Source organism: Zalophus californianus, chromosome 1 (genome assembly GCF_009762305.2).
Source record: "Zalophus californianus isolate mZalCal1 chromosome 1, mZalCal1.pri.v2, whole genome shotgun sequence".
Classification (NCBI taxonomy): domain Eukaryota; kingdom Metazoa; phylum Chordata; class Mammalia; order Carnivora; family Otariidae; genus Zalophus; species Zalophus californianus.
The window spans coordinates 10,071,707-10,095,562 of NC_045595.1; the positions used below are offsets into that span (position 1 = coordinate 10,071,707).

The 23,856-nt window shown below is 57.7% G+C and overlaps 2 protein-coding genes across 6 annotated transcripts; one reads left to right on the forward strand and one right to left on the reverse strand.

Annotated features, from left to right (window-relative positions):
• The first annotated feature begins 268 nt into the window (after positions 1-268).
• On the forward strand, positions 269-14,880 carry ADGRE5 (adhesion G protein-coupled receptor E5). 4 transcript variants are annotated; one of them, XM_027582305.2, is made up of 20 exons: positions 269-531; positions 3,725-3,775; positions 3,982-4,101; positions 4,622-4,777; positions 7,773-7,904; positions 8,479-8,625; positions 9,064-9,210; positions 9,297-9,343; positions 9,473-9,550; positions 10,490-10,667; positions 10,749-10,856; positions 11,079-11,302; positions 11,871-12,050; positions 12,872-13,063; positions 13,310-13,536; positions 13,643-13,709; positions 13,833-13,924; positions 14,029-14,197; positions 14,286-14,384; positions 14,469-14,880. In XM_027582305.2, the coding sequence occupies exons 1-20, from the start codon at positions 483-485 to the stop codon at positions 14,496-14,498; spliced, it is 2,493 nt and encodes an 830-aa protein (XP_027438106.1). In that variant the 5' UTR covers positions 269-482; the 3' UTR covers positions 14,499-14,880. The 4 variants fall into 4 exon arrangements, with proteins under 4 accessions (XP_027438106.1, XP_027438107.1, XP_027438108.1 ...); XM_027582306.2 differs by lacking the exon at positions 14,286-14,384; XM_027582307.2 differs by lacking the exon at positions 7,773-7,904.
• A 310-nt stretch (positions 14,881-15,190) lies between these two features.
• DDX39A (DExD-box helicase 39A) lies at positions 15,191-23,383 on the reverse strand. 2 transcript variants are annotated; one of them, XM_027582315.1, is made up of 11 exons: positions 23,228-23,383; positions 19,217-19,428; positions 18,955-19,082; positions 18,041-18,133; positions 17,476-17,659; positions 16,642-16,760; positions 16,185-16,316; positions 15,964-16,073; positions 15,717-15,861; positions 15,431-15,578; positions 15,191-15,344 (listed from the first exon to the last, which is right to left on the reverse strand). In XM_027582315.1, exons 2-11 carry the CDS (start codon positions 19,422-19,424, stop codon positions 15,328-15,330), a joined length of 1,284 nt encoding a protein of 427 aa, XP_027438116.1. In that variant the 5' UTR covers positions 19,425-19,428; positions 23,228-23,383; the 3' UTR covers positions 15,191-15,327. The 2 variants fall into 2 exon arrangements, with proteins under 2 accessions (XP_027438116.1, XP_027438115.1); XM_027582314.1 differs by lacking the exon at positions 23,228-23,383 and adding an exon at positions 21,288-21,498.
• Between the last annotated feature and the right edge of the window lie 473 nt (positions 23,384-23,856).

The window sequence follows — 23,856 nt, forward strand, 5'->3', positions numbered from 1 at the left end:
GCCCCCCCAACCTAAACACCCCTGCAAGAAGAGCCAGGCGGGGCCCTGGGCACGACTCCCACCCCAGCCCTGCCCGCACGGCCCCGCTTTCCGCTGGGATACAGCCAGCCCAGGCACAGGGGGGCCAGCGAGTTTGTCAGGCGCTCAGATGGTAGGACTGGAGGCAGAGGATTTGGGAGCAGAGCAGGTTGTTCGCGCGCGCGCGCGCGCGCGCGCGCGCGCGCGCGTGTGTGTGTGTGTGTGTGTGTGTGTGTGTGTGTGTGTGTTTATGAGCCCGTGCAACGCCTCTCGGTCTGTGTTTTTACTCCACTTTCCTGTTGGCTTCCAGCTGCCCCGCCAGTTCCGGGGAGGGCCCTGGGCCAGTCGCTGTCCCCCCCCTTTCATAAAGTCCCAGCCAGCCTCGGGACACCACGCAGCTGCCCAGCCTGGAGAGACTGGACGGCCCGGCCCTTCCTCTGTTTCCCCTGCCGGCAGTTCAGACCATGGGAGGCCCCCGCTGCCGCCACCACAGCTTCCTCCTTCTCCTTCAAGGTGAGGATTTGGGGGCCCCGCGGGGAGGGACGAGGGGGCTGTGCAGAAAGTACCCCTGGGTGCCTTGGCACTCCGTGCCCCGTGGAGAAATGCAAGGTGTGGCTGGCAGCTCCAGGGCCCCACAGCGGAGGAAGCCACATGGCCGGGCGGGCACATGGGGAGAGGGGCTGGCAGTACCGGGGCGCCCCCTGTCCTGGCAGAAACTCTCAAGGTGCTCTAGGAGCCCCCACTGCCACGCAGATTTCTGAGCTCTGTCCCAGAGACACTTTGGGGGCTGCCCCCCTAAGAGGGGAAACTGAGGCACGGGGGAAGGAGAGGGGGCAAAAAGTGAGTGCTGGGACCGTGTAGGCAACTGCTTTTAACATAGGGCATGGGGGATGCTGGGGAGCTAGGAGCCAGGACCCCTCCAATGCGGTGGGGTACTCCCAACATGTCCCCCATGTCTCAGTGACAAGGGCAGCCCCAGAGACCCCCACCCTTGCTCCCCCAGGCCCAGCCAGGACTCTGCCGTGGGTTGAAGGAATTTTGCCAGCTGTGGGTTTGAACTTGATTTTTCACTGTGACTTTCCCCCACCCCCACCCCTCCTCCCTTCCCGCCCCACCCAGAGTGTCTCTAACGGTTATGGTTATCGGGACAGCTTGTTGCCTGAGCAACCAGGCAACAAAGAGAGTGAAGAAATGACATTTGGGGAGCCCCAACCAGAGCTTCCCTGGGCCACAGGGTTGGGGATCCCCTGTGCTGGCCCAGTGTGGCAGGCGCGAGCGCAGGGACTCCCCCAACATCCCCACCCTGGCTTTCCTCAGGAGCAAGGACAGGAGTCTAAGTGGGCTACTGGGGGGTCGTGTGTCCCTGGGGCCAAGTCATGGAGCCGCTGAGCTCATTTTCCACAACAGTAAAATGGGGGGAGCCTGGTCTCCGCTTTATAGGGTTAAGTGTTGAGTGAGTTCGACACAAACTATTCCTGGTTCACAATAAGAATTAAGCAAACGGTACTTTATTTTTTATTTTACTTTGTCTTATTGCCTTCTGGGCAGGACACTGGTGGGCCTGGGGTCTGGGCTAGGGGGTCCTTAGCAGGAAGAGCAAGAGGATGGTGACTGCTCCGCCCCCTGCCCCCAGGCTCCCTAAGCAAGGATCTATTGCTCAGGGCTGCACAGGCAATGCAAACCAGATGGGACCCAGAGCAGATGACCAGCAGCTCCTCTCCTGGCTCCTGTTTGGGTGACTTCCAAGGTCCCAGACGCAGAAGGCCTGGCCCAGCAGCCTTGGTGGTGGGGGAGGAGATCCCAGCCCAGCCCCAGTGGAGGGGATGGGGCACAAAAGAACCCCCCCCGCACACACACACACCACGGTCTGGGGAACTTGAGCTCGATTCCACTTTCCTCAGTCCCCCTTTTTCCACCAGATTCTTCCTGAGCTGTTTCTGGGCTCCAAGCCTCAGTTTGTCCATCTGTAGAATGGACATGACCAGAGCCCCTGCCTCCTAGGGCAGTTCTGAGCATGATGGTTGCTATTTGGGGCTTTGGGAGCTGGGGACAAATCAGTCCAGATCCCACCCTGCTAGGGAAGGTCATTTTGTGGTCTGTCCTGCAAAGAGGAAGTGGGTCTCGGCTGAGGGTGGAACTAGCCAAGCCCTGTGGCCAGAGAGGAGGAAGCGAGGGATCCTCATTCGAGGGAGGGGAAGGACATTCCAGCCTCAGTTTACCTTGGCTGGGAGGACCTCTTGGAGGGGGATCTCTGGACCCCCACTGGCCTGAGGGGTATCCAATTTGGACATAGGAACTAAATGGTCGGGGTACCCTCAAGTCTGTACCCCCCACAGCCCCTCAAGCCGTGCTCACAATGGCCAACCCCAGAATTCCCCTGGGAGCCCCGTCCAGGGGCAACAGAGTGTGAGTCAACCCTTCCCGTTGGCCCAGGAAGTGACTCATGCCCTCCCGCCCGCCCTCCCGGGCCCCATCCCTCCGCCCACCACCCCGCTTTGGGTCTCCCTGGGTAATTGGGGTCTCCACAGCTTGGCCAGCATTCCCAGATTGGCAGAGACACGGACATCTCCCCTGAGCCCTTCCCATGCTTCCACCTGCTGCTGAGGCACCCTCCTCCCTCCCTCCCCGTTTCCATTCACACCCCCACCTTCTAACTGTGTCTCTTGTCTCCGGATCTTTCTCTCAATCTCTCTATCTCTGTGTCTCTCTGTCCAATCTCTGCCATCGTGGTCTCTCTCTTTCCACGAGTTCCCTATTTCTCTGTCCATCTCTAGCCCTGCCTTAACTTCTGCCTCTTTCTCTCCCCCCACCTGTCTGTTCCGTCCTTCCTCTTTCTCCTCTCTCTGTGTCTCTGGCTCCTTCTCTCTCTCCCTCTCCTTATTTTCTCTCCATCACTATCTCCTAGTCTCTATCGCTGGTGAACAAGGAGCTCCCCGTCCCTAGAGCCCCTGCTGACTTTAGGAGGACCCCCAAACACATGCCTGGGGAGTAGGGTGCCCCTGAGCAGCAGGAGAGGCAGAAGAGGGTCTACAGGGTCTCAGGACAGTGTCTTCCCGCGGCGGGGAGCCGGGGGTGAAATGTCACCACTGGGTCTCAAGCCGGTCGTTGGGCTGACAGATGTCCTGGGTGTGGTGCGTGCACACCTGTGTCCCCCAGCCGGGGTGCGGGGGCCGGAGCATCTTAGTTTCGGGGGCATCTGAGAGAACACCTGGCCCAACCCTTCACCTTCACATAAAGAAACGATGATAGTAAACACTCGGACACACCAGGCAGTATTCACGCGCTTAGTTCTCACACGCCTCTAGGAAGGGCGGCCCATCATCATTCCCGTTCGACAGATGGGAAAACTGAGGCACTGGGAAGTAACGTCACCTGACCAAGGTCTGGCATTTGAACCAGGGCCATCCGTCTCCTGTCTGTTTACTGAACTATTGTCACAGGTCAGCAGGAGCCAAGACCCCCACGGGCTCAGGCCCCTTCCCCACCCTCAGTCTGAAACCCATCCCCAGGCGATGGTGGCAGACACTCTGACTGTGGGCACTGGAGTCCAGGGAGGACTGCTTGCTTTCTCATTAGCGACGGACAGAGCCCAAGTCTGGGAGGGGTCAGCAGCCCCTTTTCCCTCAGATGTGTCACCCTTAGTTCTTCGTCAATCCTTCCCTACTCTGGGCAGCCCCCCAACACACACCCTCTCTCTCTGTTCCAGTGCTGGGTGTCCCGCTGATTCTGTTGGAAGCTGGATCCCAGAAAACCAGAGGTGAGTCTGCTGGGAGCAAAGAAGTCCACAGCCAGAGCCTGGGGAAGGGGCCCTGGGCCCCCACAGCCCAGGCAGGAGGGAGGCCTGCTGCAGGGGGAAGGCCAGGGCTGCCCCTCCCAGCAACCCCTCCTTTGGGGATGATCCTGTCCCCCTCCCCAGCACCTGGCTCAGACCTCACCTTCCAACTGTGGTCACCATCCCCACAGACTGTTCTCGCTGGTGCCCTCCGAATTCCACGTGTGTCAATGCCACCACCTGTCGCTGCTCCCCGGGATTCATTTCTTCGTCTGGGGATATCTTCACCACCGTCTTCGAGAGCTGTGATGGTACAGGGGCTTGGGGTGGTGCAGGGGCGTGGAGACAGTGGGGCATAGCCTAGTGCCCATGGGGGATGTGAGTGGTGGTTGGGGTCTCAGCCTTTGGCTTTGGGACTGTCATCAAGGGCAGAGAAATGAGAAAGGAAAAGATAGAAAAGTGGAAAATAAGTGAATAAACATGGCTTCCTGGAGAGAGAGGAGCTCTGGAGTCTGTGCTTCACTTTGCCCTTCCTGGACTGGGCGGGAAGATGCAGAGCTGCCACCCCCTGCCCCCCGCCGCCCCATCTCAGCACTCCCTACTGAGCTCAAGTCCAGAGGGCAGAGAAGAGCAGAGCTGACTGAGTGGGCTTCAGGAATGGCTTGCTCCAGCTGCAGCCCAGCCTCTGCAGTATAGCTTAAGAGTCTAATCCTTCCCCAAAAGACACTTTAAGCGTTGGCCCCGTGCTGGGGAGTCAAGTGTGGGATAGGAATCTCTTCCTGAAGGAACTCATGCCTTTGGGAGGTGACCCTTTGCCCTGTTGTGTTCCAGACATCAACGAGTGTGGACCGCCCTTGACGGTGTCCTGTGGAAAATTCGCAGATTGCCAGAACACAGAGGGGAGCTTCCACTGCACGTGCATTAAAGGATATGAGCTTGCTTCTGGGGCAAGAACGTTCAGGAATGAGAGTGAGAACACATGTCAAGGTAAGAACCACCCCGCACTTTCCATCTCCTCGTCCATGAGGTTTGGGATCACCGGAGCCATTCCTGAATCATCCCACATCTGTCTGTCTGTTCCTGAGCCTCCAGCACAGAGAGGCAGGGTAGTGTGAAGGCCAAGGACCCAAATCCTGACTTTGCCACTTGATAGCTGTGTGTGTGTGACACTGGCCAGGACACTTATTCGGAAATCACCATTAATGTGCAAGATGTGATAATACTATTGTGATTTGTGTGTGTGTGTGTGTGTGTGTGTGTGTGTGTTTTAAAGAGTCCCTATTTTTTACAGATAAAAAGAAAAGTAGCTTTGCCTTTTGTTAACTGTGTGAACTTGGACAAGCTCTTTCACCGCTCTGTGCCTATTTACCCATCTGTAAAAAGGGGGTCACAATGGTGCTTACCTCATAGAAGTGCTGGGAAGATAGAGACAGCAAAGCACAGAATGGTGGCTGTTGGGTTTTGAATGATCCTCATTATGATCTAATGTACCCCCTCCAAGATGGGCACCCCCGGGGTCCACCCCAGGATGGGCATGGAGACGGGCTGCTCCCATCCACCCCCCAATGCAGTCACATCTCTTGCCGTGGTCTTGCCGGGTGATGCCACGGTTCGGGCCCAGGTGCAGCCTGGACTCTGTGCATTACTAGGACTTGCCCCCCTTCCAGAGAGAACAGCAAGCACAGGAAGGGGCTTCGGGTATCCACAGGGGGCAGAGAGGGCTAGCAGTGAATGGGCAGGAGCGACCACTTGCCCAGAGGGAGGGGGTTAGTGCAGAATAGAGAGAGAGAGAGAGAGCAGGGGAGGAGAGCAGAAGTGAGAGGTTGAAGACAAGGTGAGCTGAGGGTCCAAAGGACTCTGGGGTGGGTCCGTAGGCCCTCCCTGCTGTGGAGAGAAGAGCCTACAGCCTTGGTCCCCAGCCCCGTCCTGCCCTGCACGCAGACAGAGGGCTGCAGAGCCTCGCCGCCGGTGGGAGGGAAGGGAGGACCTGCGCTTCCGTGGAGCCCAGGGGGAGGGCTCCGTCCACGGCTCTGCTGCTCCCTAGGGGCCTCTGGGTGAACGCTCTGCCCCAAACCTGTGGCCTGGCCAGAGGACAGAGCCTTTACATGACATGTGCCTGGACAGGGGGTGCCGCCCACCGACTGTTGTGAACCCCCAGCACAGGTGGTGGCTGTGGTCATGGAGAGGCTGTATTGCTGTATTAGAACAGACAGGGCTGAGAGCAGGGCTGAGAGAAGGGGGCTCGGTCAGGCCGCTGGGCAGGGACATGGATGCACAAGAGACGGGAGAGGGACCACTGTGGACCTCAAGCTGGGTGACAGGGAGAGAATCGTCTGCTGGCTTGGCCCAGGGCCTGCCGCCTCAAGACCTAGCTCTGTGACAGCCTCAGCCTTTGCCGCAGCTGAGGACACACATGCCGCCATGTCGTGGCAGCGGGACCTGCTGCAGACGGGAGACCCAGGCCCTTGTTCCACTTTCCCCCAGGCATCAGAGAACGTCCTGGGCACCCACCTGGTGTCCCGAACCTCTCTGAATCCCAAGGCTCAGAACCCTCCCCCAAGGGTCACTTTCTGATGTTTGGACTGCCCCCCTGCCTCCCCAGCATCTTATTTGCATAAAACAAGAGGGGAATGGCATTCAAGACACTTGGCGGGAGGTACAGTAACCATCCTCTTCACCACCATCAGTAACCGCCTGGATGAGACCTGCCCCCACCGGAGCCCACACGGGCCTGGCCATACGAGCAGCCCTCTCAGGCCCTTGGCCACGACAGACCCAGGGACCCCATCAGGAAAGATGGGAGGACGGAGGTTGGAGGGCGGGTGCGCAGCCCCCAGCCTGCCCTGCCCTAGCCAGCATCCTGCCTGGAGAAGGTTCTTCCTGACACCCAGACCCTGGCTTCTCAGCCATTCGGCCTTCTCTGTTTCGTTGCGCAAGGCTCTGTCCCGACCCTCCCTGGTAGCTCTGATTCAGCCTGGATGATCAGGACCCGGAGGATGTTGTGCCTGGGGTGGGCCAGGTGACACCAACCCCCCACCCCACGCACACACATGCACACACACTTAGAGAGTCAGGTGAACCCAGAAGCTCCTGTCTGGACCAGATGACAAGAGAGGCTGTCATCCAGGACCATTGCCCCGGGTCTAACCCTCTCCTGAGGAGGTCAGCTCAGGTCCCATGGAGCACTGGACCGCTCAGGGACAGAAGACGAAGGCTGAGCCCCATTCAGCTGGGCCCAGTGTGTGCATCCCTGGTCGGAGGCCAAGGGCCAAGAAGACAGAAACATGAGCTACCTCTCGCCCATCAGCACCTGCCAGAAAAAGGCATCCTCACTGCCCCAAGGCTGCCTGACTGGACATCAGTGACACTGCCCACCCCAGCCTGGTGCCCACTGTCCGGACGGACCTGACCTGTCTGGCACCATCCTTACTCTCCCTGCCCCACCCAAAAGCCTCGTCCTTGGAGGGCCTGGCTCAGGGGTGGGTCTTGTCCATCTCCGTGGAGCTGGAATCTCAGAGTTTGCATGGATAGGAGCGTCCTGCGAGGGTCACCGGGATTCCAAGCAGGAACTCAGCCAGTGAGCCGCCACCATGGGGGAGTTAGGACAAAGGCCATCACTGGGAGCCACGACAGGTCCCGGTCCGGGAATACAGCACTTCCCCTGCACACGGTTCCCAGGAAGGCCCACCCTGGACTTGTCCAAGTCCTCAGGCTGGGACACAGGTGGCCGTGATGTCCCTGCCCCAGCTGGGAGCTGCCCAGAGAGGCTGAGGGAGCCAGGGCTGGCAGACGGGGAGGACTTGGACCACTTCTGGCAACATCTGGAAACAGAACATCTGGGCCACCATGCTCGCCCATAGCATGCCTCCATGTGAATTAGAAAAGGCACCCATTCACCAGAGAAGAGACAGTGGGGCCTTCCAGATGCTTCTATCCCAGGACACAGCTGCAGGCACCCATCACCCTCTCCTTCCCCCTGCAGACGTGGACGAATGTCAGCTGAAACCCCGAATCTGTAAAAGCCGCGGCATCTGCACCAACACCCAGGGCAGCTACACCTGCAAGTGCCCGCCCGGCTTGGAACTCAGCCCGGGCGACCCGAATCTGTGCACAGGTAGAGGCCCTGGCAGATGCTGTCAGGCTGCGCTGGAGCTGGGGAGGGGCCGAGGAGGATCCTGCAGCCCCAGGAGGAGGGAGAAGACTCTGAGGTTCCAGAAACACCAGGGGTTTGCTCTGCCCAAGGATTCATCTCCCCGGAAGGTCCCACCACAGAGCAGGGAGGCAGCAGGGCCTTCTGGACCTGGGGTTCCCTTGTGGAGCCCCCAGCCTCTGCGCACACCTCCCAGCCTCACCCTTCCTCATCTGTCACATGGAAGCAGAGGAACGTGTCACTTCCAGTTCCCAGAAAGGGAACCTGGGCCAGAGCTGGGGAGGGAGTAAGCAAGAGTCCTTGGAAAGAAAGTTCAGGCTCCATGACTCAGTCTCCCTCCTGGTTTCACAGCCTCTAAACTGGGGACCATGGTCCCTGCCGTGCCCCTCTTGTAGGGAAGCCATTGTAAGGTGCATTGAGGTTGAAGTTGAAGGTCACCAGGCGTAGCATGTGCAATAATGGTGGGGTCCTTGGTGCTAGGCAGTGAGAAGAGGGGCAGTGAGTGGAGGGGACCCTGACCCTCTGGCTTTGTCCTCAGATGTGAATGAATGCACGTCGGGGCAGAACCCATGCCACAACTCCACCCACTGCCTCAACAACATTGGGGGCTATCAGTGCCGCTGCCGCCCTGGATGGAAGCCAGTTCCTGGGTCCCCCAATGGCCCCAAGAACACCATCTGTGAAGGTCCAGAGCTCAGACGCCACATCCTGGAGACCCACACTCAGAACATCTGATCACATATTCAGTGGCACCCACACAAACCAAGCAGAATGACCCCTGGGCGTGCCCTGTTGTGCAGGCGTTCATTCTTTTGAGGCTGGTTGGGAAAAGATCTGGGGGTCTTGGGGAAGGAGCTGGGATACTGAGGAGCAGGCTCCTTGGAGACCCCAGACAGCAGCTAATTACTACCTGGGACAAAGGCATTTCTATAGTCACAACCTGCACATCTGTACAGGGCTCACGTGCTACATGTCAGGCTCCCCACACTCCCCATGAACCCTGCATCACCAGGATGTGGGGTCAGCAGGTGATATCACCTCCAGCCAAGGGGAGACACTAACACAGGAGAAGGGGGAAGGCACGGAGGGGAAAGGGGTCCTGACTCCCATTTTGTGTCCCCAGATGTAGATGAGTGCAGTTCTGGGCAGCCTACGTGCCACGAGTCCACCGTCTGCATCAACACCGTGGGCTCGTACAAGTGCCACTGTCGCCGGGGCTGGGAGCCCAAACCCGGATTCCAGAATAAGCAGCCCAACACCACCTGTGAAGGTACCTGGTCTGACCTGACCCCAGACCCCGCCCCTGACACACACAGACACTCTCGCACCTAATGAATGGTGTTCTATCCCCTGCAGAGATGTCCTTCCCCACCTGGACCCCACCCCCTGGAATCAAGAGCCAGGTGAGTGGCCCCAGCAGGGACCAGGAGGCAGGAATCCCTCTGTGCAGCCCGCCTGATCCACCCATTTTCCCCCAGCTCGCCCACCCACACATGAGGCTCTCTGACCCCCCTCATGTCCCCTCTCCTCAGAGCATGTCCCACTTCTTTGAAAGAGTCCAAGAACTGCACAGAGACTTCAAGCCAGCCTTGGCTCAGGGCATCATGCAGGTAAGGGCAAGAGCTGAGGGGACCCCCGGAAAGCATGGGGGTGGCTAGGGATGCTTCCATGCGGGTGGAGACAGCCCAAGCAGGGGTTACACAAAGACAGACGTACATACACACCCCAAAACGTGTACACACACACACACACACACACACACACACACACACACACACACACACACACACACAGAAGTGCTCCAAAAGAACGGAGCAGTTAGGAATTTCACCTCCATGGTTAGACCACGAAGGTTCAGATCCTCCCCAACAGCCCCCCTACTCCCACCCATTGCCACTTTCTGCTGTGTGACCTGAGGCAAGTGACTCCCCCTCTCTGGGACTCAGTGTCATCTGAAAGTAGTGCCTGCTCTATATAGTTTGAAGGTTTTACGTGAACTAATAGAAGGAAAGTTCAAAGAAAGGGCAGGGCCTGGCATGCGGTGAGCATTATATGTAAGTGTTTGCCTGTGTGCTAAGCCGGGTAGGAACGTGGGAGCCCCTGTGTCATTTTAAATATTCCAGCAGCTATGTTAAAATAAACAAGTAAAATTACACAAGTGAAATTAATGTCAAGACTGCATTTAATCCAATCGATTCAAAATATTACCACTGCAACATGGAGCCACATTTCGGGTGCTCGAGAGCCACATGTGGCTCGTGGCAACCATTCCGGACAGGGCAGACCTAGACCAGAGCCTGGCAGGAAGCCTGCGCCTGGGACAAGTGAAGCACCAGTTACAGTCCACACGCACAGGCCTATACTCAACCCCCTCACTTGTCTTCTGACTACAGCACCGTCTCAGTGATTCCCCTGTCACCCCACTGACCCCCAGGCCGCCCCAGGTGGTTTTGCAGTGTGCCCCTTGGTGGAGGGGGCTGGTGAGGTCAGGGTCCTTTGCGCAGCCCCTGAGGGACAGTGACCCACCAGCTGTCACCCGTCACTCCCAGGACCTCATCAAGTCAGTGGATGAGATGCTGGAGGCCCCCAACGACCTGGAGACCCTGCCCCCACATAATAGGCACCTCATGGCCACCCACTTCCTCTTGGGCTTCGAAGCAGTCCTGAGGACGCTGGCCAAGGCCATGCCTGGAGCCTCCTTCACCTATCTCTCCCCTTCGAACACAGGTGAGACCTTGCCCTGTCTTGCCCCAGCCCTGGACCCCATCCCACACCCAGAGCCCCCAGTCACTGCCCCTCTCTCCTCAGAGCTATCCCTGATGATCCAGGAGCGTGGGGATGGAAACATCACCATGGGTCAGAGCCATGCACGGATGCTGTTGGACTGGGCTGTGGCGACTGGAGCCAGGGATTCGGGTAACGGCCGGGAATCCGAGGGGGCGCCAGCGGGAGGGGGAGGGGAGCGGGGATGTGGCTAGGGGTGAGGTTCTGAATATGTAACAACTGGAAATTGAGCTATCGCCAGTGCCCCCGGGCATCCTGGTGGACTGAAGAGCCTGAATCAGAGGTCTTCGGAGGCAGGATGGGGCATGGGAGGAGGGAGGGCAGGAGAAGGTAGCCAACCTGTCTATCCCCCAGGCCCCACTGTGATGGGTATCCTCTCCAGCTGCAACATGCAGAAATTGCTAGCCAACGCCTCCTTGGAGCTGGAGCCTGAGAAGAAAGTTGAGCTGAACAAAATCCACCAAAGTCCTTTCCGTGGCGCCAAGCCTAGGCTCCTCTCGGCAGTCAACTTGGTCTTTCTGAGCAACACAAACACAGAGAAACTCGACTCCCCCGTCACCTTTGCCTTCTCCCACCAGGTGAGTATTCAGGTGGGGAGGAATCAGCCCTACTGCTCACCCCTTACATAGCCAAGGTCACGGTGGTTCCTCTGCAGCCTTCATTGCCCCACTCTGCTCCTTCCTCAAATGGACCTCAGCGCCTTTGCACTTGCTGTGCCCTCTGTTTGGGACACACTTTTCTCCTACGCGACTCAGTCCTTTACCTGGTTCCAGTCTTTGTTCAAATAGTACCACCTCTTTTAGGCCTTCCCTGACCTCCTTATTTAAAATTTCAATCTGTAGTTATGCCCCATCTCCCCCTATGCTGTTCCTTGTTTTAATAGCACTTACTCCCTTCTAACACGCTATCTAGTTTACGTGTTAGATTTATTATTTACATCTGTCTCCCCCACTAGCATGCCAACCCCCAAAGGGCAGGGACTTGTGTCTGCCCTGTTCGTTGTGTGCCAGGCTGGGGGACAGAGCAAAGTAGGTGCTCAGTAAATACTTATCAAAGGAAAAGCAGCCCTCCTTGGGCTCAACCCAAGCCCAGGACCCAAGAATGGGCTCCAGGCTAAACACTCCAACCATTCCCACCTGCCCACAGCCGGAGACACCTGGGCCACGGCAGGAGCTGATCTGTGCATTCTGGAAGAGTGACGGCAACAGCAGTGGGCACTGGGCCATGACAGGCTGCCAGACCCTGGGCACCGGGAATGGCAGCACTACCTGTCGGTGCAGCCACCTGAGCAGTTTTGCGATCCTCATGGCCCACTATGACATAGAGGTGAGCAGCCAGGGGCCACCCTCAAAAGCCCACAGGTGGCAAGGTTGGCTTAGGTGAGACAGGCAGCTGGTTCTTGATGGTTAAGGCCCAACTGGCTCTATACAGTCACACAGACCAGGTGGCCCCACCCCATGCCCCCCAGCCCCTTCCCTGAGACCCCCTCCCCAGACTTCCCCATGGCTCAGCAATTAAGCGGTGTGGCCTGGCACTGCAGACCCTGCTCTGACTGTCCACTTCAAACCAGTTGTTAAATATAGCTAAAAGCTCCTAAGGGAGCACAACTTTCTGTATATGGCCTCAGAGATCCATAGGCAAGCTGGTCCACATGTTTAATTGGAATGGGCCAAGCAGAGTAGGGGAGGTTGTGGTCGAGGCCAAAGGTCCAGGAAGGACAAAAAGGTGGGTTTCGGTGAGTTGACAATGTGACAGGTGTAGAAGGAGTAAAATTTGAGATGAGGGAGAGGAGGGTCAGAAAGATGGGACCATCAGTATTAGAAAAGAAGGATGTGGCCTTGAGGCTTCACTGGGGACCTTCTCAGAAGTCTGGGTGTTTAGTGGGGAGGCCCATCAGGAGGGACTGGGGACCCCTGCTGCACCCATGGTTGTTCGGGGGGCCGGGGCGGTATTTAGGATGAGAGACACACAGCAGGTTTGCTCAGATGTTGAGGGCAGAGGATGTGGGCAGAGGATGTGGGCGGAGGTGAGTGGCATGATCAGAGACCTACAAGGCAGGCCCCAGATGGGTCTGGGTGGCGAGGTCCACGAGGGCAGGAAGTCCTCAGGGCGTTGACCCAGCACTGCGCACCCCATCCTGCATCTAGGACCAGAAGCTGGCCCTGATCACCAAGGTGGGGCTGGTGCTGTCGCTAGTCTGCCTGCTGCTGTGCATCCTCACCTTCCTGCTGGTGCGGCCCATCCAGGGCTCGCGCACCACCGTGCACCTGCACCTCTGCATCTGCCTCTTCGTGGGCTCCGCCATCTTCCTGGCGGGCATCGAGAACGAAGGCGGCCAGGTGAGGTCCGGGCCGGTGGAGGGTCCCACCCTCACCAGAGCGCTAGGTCGGCGAGGCCCGGGAGAGGGCGAGCCCCGCCCACTCCCGGGCCTCGGTGAGGACCACAAAGCCGGGAGGCACGCGGCTCCGCCCGCGCGCGGTCTGCAGCTCCCGCCCCGCCCCGCCCCCCCAACTCTCCAGGCCGCGGCCCCACCCGCCCCTGACGGCCCCGCCCCGCCCTGATGTCGCCCCGCCCCCGCCCTGCAGGTGGGGCTGCGCTGCCGCCTGGTGGCCGGACTACTGCATTACTTCTTCCTGGCCGCCTTCTGCTGGATGAGCCTCGAGGGAGTAGAGCTCTACTTCCTGGTGGTGCGCGTGTTCCAGGGCCAGGGCCTGAGCAAGTGGCAGCTTTGCCTGATCGGCTACGGGGTGCCCCTGCTCATCGTGGCCATCTCCGCGGCCATCAACAGCGAGGGCTATGGCCGCACCCTCTAGTGAGTGCAGGCGAGCGGTTCTCCGACGGGAGGGCAGGGGACCCCAGTCCGGGCCGCAGAGCCCCGCCCCTCCGGGGCTCTGACGGGACCCTCCCCTCTCACCCAGTTGCTGGTTGCACCCAGCCCGTGGCTTCCTCTGGAGCTTCCTGGGACCTGTGACCTTCATCGTTCTGGTAAGTGCCCCCCAGCACCCCCAGCCCGAGGGGCGTGGCCCCACACCGAGCCCTACTAGACCAGTTCCCTCCCTGCAGTTCCAAGGACTCCCCCCTAATGCAAATTCTATGCTCCCTGCCCAGTGCAATGCTGTGGTCTTTGTGACTACTGTCTGGAAGCTCACTCAGAAGTTTTCGGAGATCAACCCAGACATGAAGAAACTAAAGAAGGCTAGGTGAGAGCAGGGGCCAGGAGGGGGCTAGCAGGGAGCCGACGGTGCGTGGGGGGGGGGGGCCTTCCCCCACTGAAGCCCTGTCTCCCCCCCCCCACCCCCCGCAGGGTGCTGACCATCACGGCTGTGGCTCAGCTCTTTGTGCTGGGCAGCACCTGGGTCTTTGGCCTCTTCCTCTTCACCCCGCAGAGCTGGCTGCTCTCCTATACCTTCACCACTCTCAACTGCCTACAAGGCCTCTTCCTCTTCGTGCTCCACTGCCTGCTCAACAAGAAGGTGTGCCGCGGCCGCCACGGGTGGGGTGTGTGGGGGCCTGGGTCCCGGGGCCTGCCCCTTCCCTAACCTGGCACCCTGGGCCCCACAGGTGAGGGAGGAGTACAGAAGGTGGGCTGGCAGGGTCACGGGGAACAGGTACTCAGAGTTCACCACATCCACGTCTGGCACCGGCCACAATCAGACCCAGGTAAGGGCTGAGCCTGGGGTCGGGGTGCTGGGCCAGAGGGCACCCAACCCAGACCCCGTCCTCACGGAGCTCCTTTCTCACCAGGCCCACAGGCCCTCCGAGTCCGGTATGTGACAGCGCAGGTCTGGCCAGGCCGGGAGCTCCCGTGGCCTCAGCAGCTTTTGCACATGCTAAAGACTGTCCCCTCCTCCTTCACCACTCCGCTCCCTCTGCTCTCCTGCCTTGGCCCCCACGTGCATCATAGAAAGCAGGGGGCAGCAGCTGTAGTCTGGCACCAAACCCCAAAACACCCAGCCAGGTGGGGAGCTGGGACCTGCCAGGCCTGCTTCTGGCGGCCTCTCTGCTGCGCTCCAGCCAGGACCTAACGAGGGAAGCAGCTGGCCCGGGGCTGCAGCCCCTGTTCCTGCTACACAGGCGTGGACAGACAAGACCGAGGACTCCTGTGCCTGCCCTTTCCCCTCATCTGTCTGCCACAGAACGAGACGCTAGGGTGCTAGGGCCCAAGCTGCCCCTTAAGCTAAGACTGAGGCCGGGGGTGGGAGAAGGGCAGGGGCCCTCCTAGCCCCGGAGCCTGAGGTTCACGGTACAGAGGCCCATCTACCCCTGGAGGCAGAAGGCTCTCGCTGTTGTGAAGGTTGTGGATACTGTATTTTTTTTTTTAATCTGTATAAACCTTTCAATGTTGACACTTAAAAATTAAATATCACACTGATAACAGAAGCTGGCTGTGGGAGATGGCTGGAGCTCACTGGCCAGGCCTGCTACCTCTGTGAAATGCTAAGAACTGACAAGGGTGGGAGCCAGGATTCCGTAATAAAACTTTACTCTTACACAAATCTACAGCTTTTGAACAGTAAAAAGGAAGGCCCGCTGATGCCTAGAAAGACGCCTGGAAGCAGCAAGCACTCAGGACACAGGGCAGCTCTGGCCATCAGGCACGTGGTTACCGGCTCTGCTCAACTGCAAGACACACAGAGGGGAAGCCAGTGAGATGGGGAAAGGGGGTTCCTGTCTGGGCCCAGCCCCTTGGCCCGCCCGACACTTACTGTATGTGGAAATGTCGATTTCTTCAGGAAGTTCTGCCACGTTCACTTCAAACCTGTCCTGAACGTCATTGAGGATTTTGGCATCGTTCTCGTCAGATACAAAAGTGATAGCCAGACCTTTGGTCCCAAAGCGACCTGCACGGGCCACCTGCAGGGTAACAGAAGCAGGGGGTCAGGCCACAGAGACATAACCTGGGGATCTGATGACAAGCAGGGCCACATCCCCACTCACCCCCACCCTGGGAGGGGGACGTCAGGGAAGTGACACGTCTGTGGAACCACTCACTCGGTGGAGGTAGGTGTCCGAGTCCTCGGGCATGTCATAGTTGAAGACAATGTTGACTCGCTCAATGTCCATCCCTCGGCCAAACAGATTGGTGGCCACCAGGATCCGCCGCTGGAAGTCTTTAAACTGCTGATAACGTGACAGACTGGATGCAGGAGGAACAAGAGGCAGCCATCAGACACGGAGTTCCTGAGTAGCACTCCCACGAGGTGCCTGCCTGGGGCCTTTGAGGGCGGCACCCACTCACCGCTCCTCCTGGGCCATGCCCCTGTGGATAGCGATGGCTGGGAAGTTCTGCTCCACGAGGAGCTGGGCCAGGGCCATGCAGCGCTGCACTGACTTCACAAAGATCACCACCTGTGAGGGAGGGAGGGAGGCAGGAAGCAGTGGTCAGAGTCAGAGCCCCCCCCCCCCCCCGCACCATCCTCACAAAGACCCAGAAGCCCAGGAAGGGCCACACAGTGTCACCTGGTTAAACTCCAACACATCCAAGAGATCAAAGAGCTTGCGGTTCTTCTCACTGTCCTTAAGCTTGACGTAGTACTGTTGCAGTCCGTGCAGTGTGAGCTTGGTCTCATCGTCTACAAACACCTCCATGGGCTGTGCAGGAAGGGGCAGGCAGGGCTTACTTCCGGGCATTTGGCCTGCCCAGAACCTTCTAGCGAAGGACCCCATGCTGTGATGCTTCCCGGAGGGCCTGCCGTCCCCCAATAAACGCCTCTCTCCCAACAGCTGACCTAAGCCCTGGTCTGACTCAGGTACAGACCAAGCTCACCTCACAGTCTGACAAGACATAGCGGGGAAGGCAGGCCCCTGGGCCTCCCAGCATTCTCGTGCCGTGAGGGAAGGGTGGGTGTCCTGGAGCAGCAATAGCTCAGGCCCTAGAACCCAGCAGGGCCAAAGCTGTCAGTCCCAGCCTACTCACGTCTTGCATGAACTTCCTGCAGACAGGCCTGATCTCCTTGCTCAGGGTGGCGCTGAACATCATGCACTGCTTCTCATGGGGTGTCAGACGGAAGATCTCCTGCACATCCCGCCGCATGTCTGGGTGGGGAGGGCAACAAACAGGTGCGCATGAGTGCCTGGCAGACCACGACCCCCACCCGAGACCAGCCCCAGCTCCTCCCAACCTGTGCCAGGGAGCCGTTAGCGCCATGACGAGGGCGGTGTGAGCCGAGGAGTGGAGGGAGGGGTGAGTCCCAGGTGCCTGAGGGGCTGGACTCGGGGTGAGCACAGGCGTGAGAGGAGCTGCCATCCACTTACACGCTGCCAGAGCGGAGCAGCCGTGCCAGCGCGCCTCGAGCCACGCTTCAGGGAGGGGAGCCTGAGGCAGAGACAGCCGCTGGGGTGAGAGCTGCAGCCGCCTCCCAGGACACAAGCCCCATCTCCCACCGGCCCTGGCGGGGCTCACTGAGGGCAGGCAGGGGGCCAGAACTAACTCAGCAGGTGGCAAGGCCACCCCATTCCAAGGGCTAATATGTACACAGGCCCGGACACGGCTCGTTTGGGCCCTGTGGCCCCACTCAGCTTGGGCTCAGAAGCAGCAGGTCACTCTGCCAATGCTAGAACTTTCCCTAAAATTATGTATAGAAGACCTGTGTGCCAGCTACCCACCTGACCCCTCTCTGAAGCAACCTTTGGCCTATCCTGTCATGGCCCACCTGGCTCTGAAGTCTGGGGGGCTAGGGGGGCTGTGAGGGTGGGGAGGGTGCAGCTGGGTGGGCCTCCGGCAGCTCCCATACCCAAAGAGGACACTCACCCAGCTGCTCCAGCATCTTGTCACACTCATCCAGCACGAAGTGCTTCACGTTCTTCAGGTTCAGGCTCCTGTTCCGCACTAGTGCCAGGATCCGCCCTGGTGTCCCCACTACGACATGGGGACAGTTCTTCTTCAATACCTCTTCATCCTTCTTGATGGAAAGGCCCCCAAAGAACACGGACACCTACGTGGGTGGAGAAAAAGTTGCTTTTGCCTGTCTAAACGCTGAAGGCTCACACCCACTCCAAGCTGATGGCCACCCAGCCTGTAGCCCTACCAGCTTCTGCTCCAGCAGCCCCCTAACCTCCTCCCGCCACCCCCCAGCCCCGGCCTAGAGCCTGAGAGCCTGGCCATGACTCCAGTGGAAAGCAGCCCCATGGCTGGGACCAGCACAGGCCTCTGGGGGCCATGCATAATTCATCAGGCTTTTAAAGAACATAAACCACCGCAAACCTCAAAGGCAGTCTCTGCAGCCAAGCTTGGTAAATACTGGCTGGGCCAGAGCTGGGCCAGCGAGGCTGCAGAGGACCATGCAGCACGCCCAGCCTGGCCTGAGGAGACTTACCTTGACACTGGGCATGTACTTGGAGAAGCGTTCGTACTCTTTGCTGATCTGGAAGGCGAGCTCCCGCGTATGGCACATGACCAGGACTGTCACCTGCAGGGCAGGTGGAAGACACACACTTAAGGCAGTGTCCCAAGTCCTGCCCCAGCCACAGCCATACCAGTGCTCTCCCATGGGGGCCCATGTCCCTCAAGGGTACCTGCCAGACTGCTCCCCACACCTCCTGCCACTGGAAGGTCCGGTCCAGATGCTCCACCTTCTCCCCACCCTTCACCTGCCATTCACTCCGTGTGTCCCTTCAGCTAATGAGGACTGTCTCCCGCTGCCAGGATCCACAGGGAGACCTAGCTGGTGAGGTAACCCATGCTAACAGATTCCTGAGAGTCTGCTCTCTGGCTGGCCCATGACCACTGAAGGAGGCTGCTCCCGCCTTCATGCTCATGATGCCAAGTGCTGTGACCACACCACAGCCTCCCCGTGACTCTCCCTCTCCTTCAGTCAACCCTAAGGAAACCAGGGCTCGTGCACCCACACGCAGCCCACGGATGTGTGCCCCAGAATGACAAAAGCACAACACAGGAAGACACCTCGATTCTCCAACAAAATTCATGTGTGAGGAAGCAGCAACAGTAGTAACAAATCTTTATTCAGTATAATCTCACCTGAATAAACTTGTACAATCTAGAAAAGCACATGACAAATTAACAGCTGTACCTCTGGCAAGGAAAATCATGGGCCCTTTTCAGTTTTCCCTCTCAGCTGATCATTTTTGGGGGCATTCTGTCACAACTAAGTACGGTACTTAATCTCAAAAGCCCACAAAGAGCACACAGGATCGGAAACGTTTAACACAGGGAACCGCAGAGACTGGCGCCTCAGGTAGCTCGGGCCCAACAGGGAGGGCGCCCACTCACCTGTCCGTTGACTGGCTCGATCTGCTGCAGGGTAGCCAGCACGAAGACTGCCGTCTTGCCCATCCCAGACTTGGCCTGGCACAGGACATCCATGCCCAGGATGGCTTGGGGAATACACTCGTGCTGGACTGAGGGAGAGAGCACGCGTGAGCGACCAGAAACCGGACACTCCCTGGGTGCAGGCTCCTCGCCAGGTGGCTGAGGAGACCACAGTGAGGGCGCTCAGAGGAGGCTCTTGGCAGGGAGAACCAGGGAGGCATACCCTCAGATGGATGCTCAAAGCCACAGTCCACTATGGCCCTCAGGAGCTCTGGCTTTAGCAGAAAGTCCCGGAAGCCAGAGCTGTGGATGGAAACATAGGAACCCTTGACGTCTTTCTTGGGGGGAGCAGGAGTGCTCTCTGGAGGAGCCTGGGGCTCTTCATCTTCCTCATAATCCAGAAGCTCATTTTCCACGTCCTGTTCCGCCATGGTGCTGAGAACAGAGGAGGGAGGAAGAGCTGAAGGAAGCAAATGAAAAAAAACCCACCCATCGAGGGTCATTGAAGGAGAAGGCTGCCCAGCAGCTGCGGTCTGTTGACACAGGTCCAAGAGGGGTAAGGCACTGGAGCCGTCTTACAATCCAGCACAGAAAGGACCCACATGATGAAGCCGATGGCCATCACTCTCTGACCCCTTTCCCTCATACCCTCCCCCCACCTCACACACTCCTGCAGAAAGTCCCACCAGCTCCATCTGGGCAGCACCTCCTAGCCTAGCCTGTTGTGGTCACACCCTGCCCCGCTGTAAGCCACCTCATCTTTCTCGGGGCCCCTGTCCCCCATGCCCACACACGCACACACCCCTCCACCTCCAGGGCCTCCCTCTGCTCTCAGAGTGAAATCACCACACTTCCCTATGGTTCTCACATCCCTCCTCGTTGGCCCTTGCATACCTCATTCCACACTACCCCTTTCAAACCAGCCCCAGCCTTGTCTGGCTGTTTAGATTCATCAAGCCCCTACCCCCAAGCTTTTGCAGCACACTGCCACCACCAGGAAAACTCTAATGAGCCACCTCAGCCCACCTAACCTAAAGGAGCTCACTCCCCACCACTGCCCAAGGAGTCCACCAGGCCTGCACAGGGTAGGACCCCTGAAACCAGGAGATGTGGCTGCCAGAATGCTGGAGGGACCTGAGTCTGTGAGAGAGCAGAGTCTGCCCTGCCCCAGCTCCTCCCGCTATTTGTGGTCTGCACAGGGGAATAATTAAGTACTCTCATGAACAGGCCTCCCACTGGGCCCAGGCCAATAAAAATAGAACTGGAATGGTAAATAGAATTAATACAAAGCTTGCTCACCTCTTGGCTTTATTTAATCCAATACAGCACCCACTGGGTGCAAGCTACAGAGACCCAAAAGTGAGAATATGATCTTTTGTCCTCCCAACCCCACCCCAGCCTCCAAGTCTAGAGGGAGGAAGAGCTGAAGCAGTCACTCTTCTTCCTGAGCTGAATGTGGAGGGTCCTGGGCCCACTTTATAGCCCTCCCTCTCTCATTCTCTTCATGACTTCATTCAGCCCAGGGCTTTAACCATCTCTGTGTGGGAGACCTCCCAAACTTCTGTCTCTGTGCAGTGACAGCTCCCCTCAACAACAGCCTCCGTTACCCAGCTTCCTAGTCCACATCTCCCCTTGGAACCTGAACACAACATACCCAGAGCAATCCCTGTTTCTTCCTGCAGACCTGCTTCTCAAAAAAGGCAATTCCATTCTCTCACTGGCTCCTTCTCTCCCCCTGTCCAGTCAGCCAACAGGTCCCAATAGGACAATTAGGCCACTTCTTGCCCCTGCTACCTCACTGGTCCCAAGCTACCTTCACCTTTCTTTCTTTTTATATATTTACTTAAATAATCTCTACACCCAAAGTGGGGCTCAAACTCTGGACCCCAAGATCAAGAGTTGCATGCTCTTCTGACTGAGCCAGCCAGGTGCCCCTTCACCGTTCTTTTTTTAAAATTAGAACAGCTTTACTGAGATATTCACATGCTATACCATTCACCACTTAAAATGTACAACTCACTGGTTTTCAGTGTTTTTTAGTACAGTCAGAAATATGTGCAACGATCACCACAGCTGGAATGCATTACACATTTCACTTGGTCTTCAAAAAGACCATACCCTTTACCTACCATCCTCCCCATCCCAACCCCGTTGGCTACCGCTAACCTACTTTCTTTTCTATGAATTTGTTTCAGACATCTCATAAATGGAATCACACAACATGTCACCATTCATCCAGCTTCTTTCACTTGGCATGTTTTGACATTGATCCACTTTGTGGTATGCATCAGTACCTCACATTCCTTGTCATGGCTGAACATTCCCTTGTGTAGGTATACCAGCTGATCCACTGTCAGTTGATGGGTATTTGGGCACCATCACCTCTTGCTTGGATTATGCTAACAGTCTCCTCACTGGTCTCCCTGTTTTCCATCCCCCTCCATCTTCTCTCCCCACAACAGCCAGAGGGAGCCCATTAAAGCTACGTCAGAGAATGTCACCCCTCTGCTCAAAACCCTCCACAGGCTCCCACTGTACTCCAAATAAAACTCAAAAGAGTCCTCACCATGACCTACCAGACCCTACACAAACTGACGCCCCCTCTACGCTCAAACCTCATCTCCTCCATCACCCTTACTCACTGGCCTTGCTGCTGTGCCTCAAAACTGCCTCAGCACCTCTGCACTTGCTGTTCCTGCTGCCCACAATGGTCACGAATCCCTCTACTTTCTTCAGGACTCTTGCTCCGGAAGGGCATTTCTCGCAGGCCACAACAAAAAAGCACCCTTTTTTTAGGTCATGCCTGTCAGCCCTTTTGCCCAGCCCAGAGCCTAAAACAGATAAGCACTCAACAGCAATGGCTGAATGAATAGAATTAGAATTGAGGCCTCAAGGCAGAGTTTAGGGGCCAGAGCAAGCATATACCCTTATCTGATTCTTGAAAAAGAAAAAAAAAAAAAGTACTCTGAACAGGAAGGGGTTATTTCCCATGCAGCAGAGAAATGAACAGGAGCAAGGAAAGGTCAACCCAAAGCATCAGGCCCTTGTAAGGAATGGAGAGCAAGACTGGCTGGTAGAAGTAGAGGCAGAGAACAAAGCTGGGAAAGCTGCTTAAGTCGAGGACATTCATACTTTATTTGCTAAGCAATAGGGAATCGCTGATTAATTTTCAGTTGAGCAACTCAATCGTCCCAGAGCAATTTACTCCAGAGTAGATGATGAGTGGGGAATGAGACCAGCAACAGGGAAAACTAGTCACCAAGAGAGGGTTAACCAGGGCGGGGGCGTTACGAGGGAAGAATAAGGTGGAACATTCAACAGGGCAGGGCCATCTCCTGGGTAATCTCTGGGCAGAGAAGAGCTAGAGTCACCTACTCTGACCTTCAAACCTGAGTGACCAAGAGAAGGTGGTGCATTTAAAAGATACAGGTCAAAAGAAATCGTTTTGTTCTTATGGGGAGACAGATGCAGGGACAGCCTGAGTTTGAGGCACAAAATTTTCTAGGAAGTGGCTAAACAAAATCTAAAGCTCAAAACAAATTAGAGGGGGCGAGGACTGTTGGGGTTTGTCCCACCCAGCGGGGGTGGCTGCGACGGCTGAGGCCCCAGGAGCAGATGAACTTGAAAGATGACACCGGAAAAGTGACAATTCAGACACGCCCACGGGTACCCACCCACTCTCAAAGGCCCCCAAGGAAGACTTCCACCTCGGAGTTTGCCTCTTGAGACATCTTTTTTGCTCTAAATCTCTGGAACCCCGAATCCCCTAAACGCAAAGCAAGAATATAGCAGAGTGGGGGAGGGCAAGTCCCTGGGACTTGAAGAAGCCTGTCGCGTCTACAAGCTCGGGTTGCTCCCACCGCAACCCCAGACCCTGGCGTCGCCGCATCCCCCCCTCCGAGTCCCTCCCCTAAACGACCTAGGCGGTCTCCTCGGACAGACAGGCTTTCTCCCAAAGTCGGGTTTGACCCGTGAGCCGCCATGACAGCCTACTCCCGGAAGCGGGTAGGTTCCCCGCGCGCCAACAGCCACCGCCCCCCCCTTGCGCATGCGCTGTGGCGTTCAACGGCCGCTGCCGCGCTGGGCGGACGCCCCAACCGCCCCGCCCCCCCTTGTCTCGCGCCCCCTCTCCTTCCTTCTCCCCTTAACCTCCGGCGTCTCCCCTCGCCCGCTCGCTCGCCCGCAGGTCCGAAGTTTCCGCACCGCGGACCCGCGCCCCGGGCCCATTGCTCACCTGGTTCCCCGTTCGCCTCCGCGTGCTGCGAGGTGCTCCGTCCGACTCTGGTTACCGGTCGCGCGCCTCAACACGAGCAGCAGCGCTTCCTGCCTCCTACGTCGGACTGCGGCTCTGCTCACTGGACTGCTGGCTTTTCATTCAAGAGAGGCGGAAGCGATGATTGGATCCTGCAAGAGGCGTCTGGAGGCTATTGGTGAAGAGAGGAAACAGGGCGTGCCTCATGCCTCAGGTTCATTGGTCAATCTAAAAGTAGGCGCCCTGGGCTAAGGTGGACGTGGGCCCGTGCGCTGTCACGTGATTGGCGGTTTGCCTTCGGTGGTGTCGCCATATTTAGTACTGGCAGCCGAAGCCGGGGATGATTTGCCTTTGGCGAGTGTCTCGCCTTTATGTTACGTGGCTTCTACGTCAGGCATGGAATTCAGGGCTTTTGAAGTGGGCGTTAGCCCGCGGCCACTTGGTTCTCCAGGGTAGAGGCTCTGAAAGAGTCCTGAAAAGGATTGGGAGGTCGGAATGACTCCTGCGTGAAGAGGGCATTTTGCACCCGCCGTTGACGGTTCCCATTTGCTGAGAGTCTTGTCCTGGGTCACACTCTATGCTGGTGGCCGTGCAGGTTCAGGCCGCAAAAC

Coding starts and splice junctions, on each gene's coding strand:
- ADGRE5 (XM_027582305.2), top strand. CDS start 483: ATGGGAGGCCCCCGCTGCCGCCACCACAGCTTCCTCCTTCTCCTTCAA. Junction 3,776..3,981: donor TGGATCCCAGAAAACCAGAG/GTGAGTCTGCTG, acceptor CCATCCCCACAG/ACTGTTCTCGCTGGTGCCCT. Junction 9,551..10,489: donor TGGCTCAGGGCATCATGCAG/GTAAGGGCAAGA, acceptor CGTCACTCCCAG/GACCTCATCAAGTCAGTGGA.
- DDX39A (XM_027582314.1), bottom strand. Junction 19,083..19,216: donor CTTTGAGCATCCATCTGAGG/GTATGCCTCCCT, acceptor TCTCTCCCTCAG/TCCAGCACGAGTGTATTCCC. Junction 16,074..16,184: donor ATGTGTTGGAGTTTAACCAG/GTGACACTGTGT, acceptor CCTCCCTCACAG/GTGGTGATCTTTGTGAAGTC.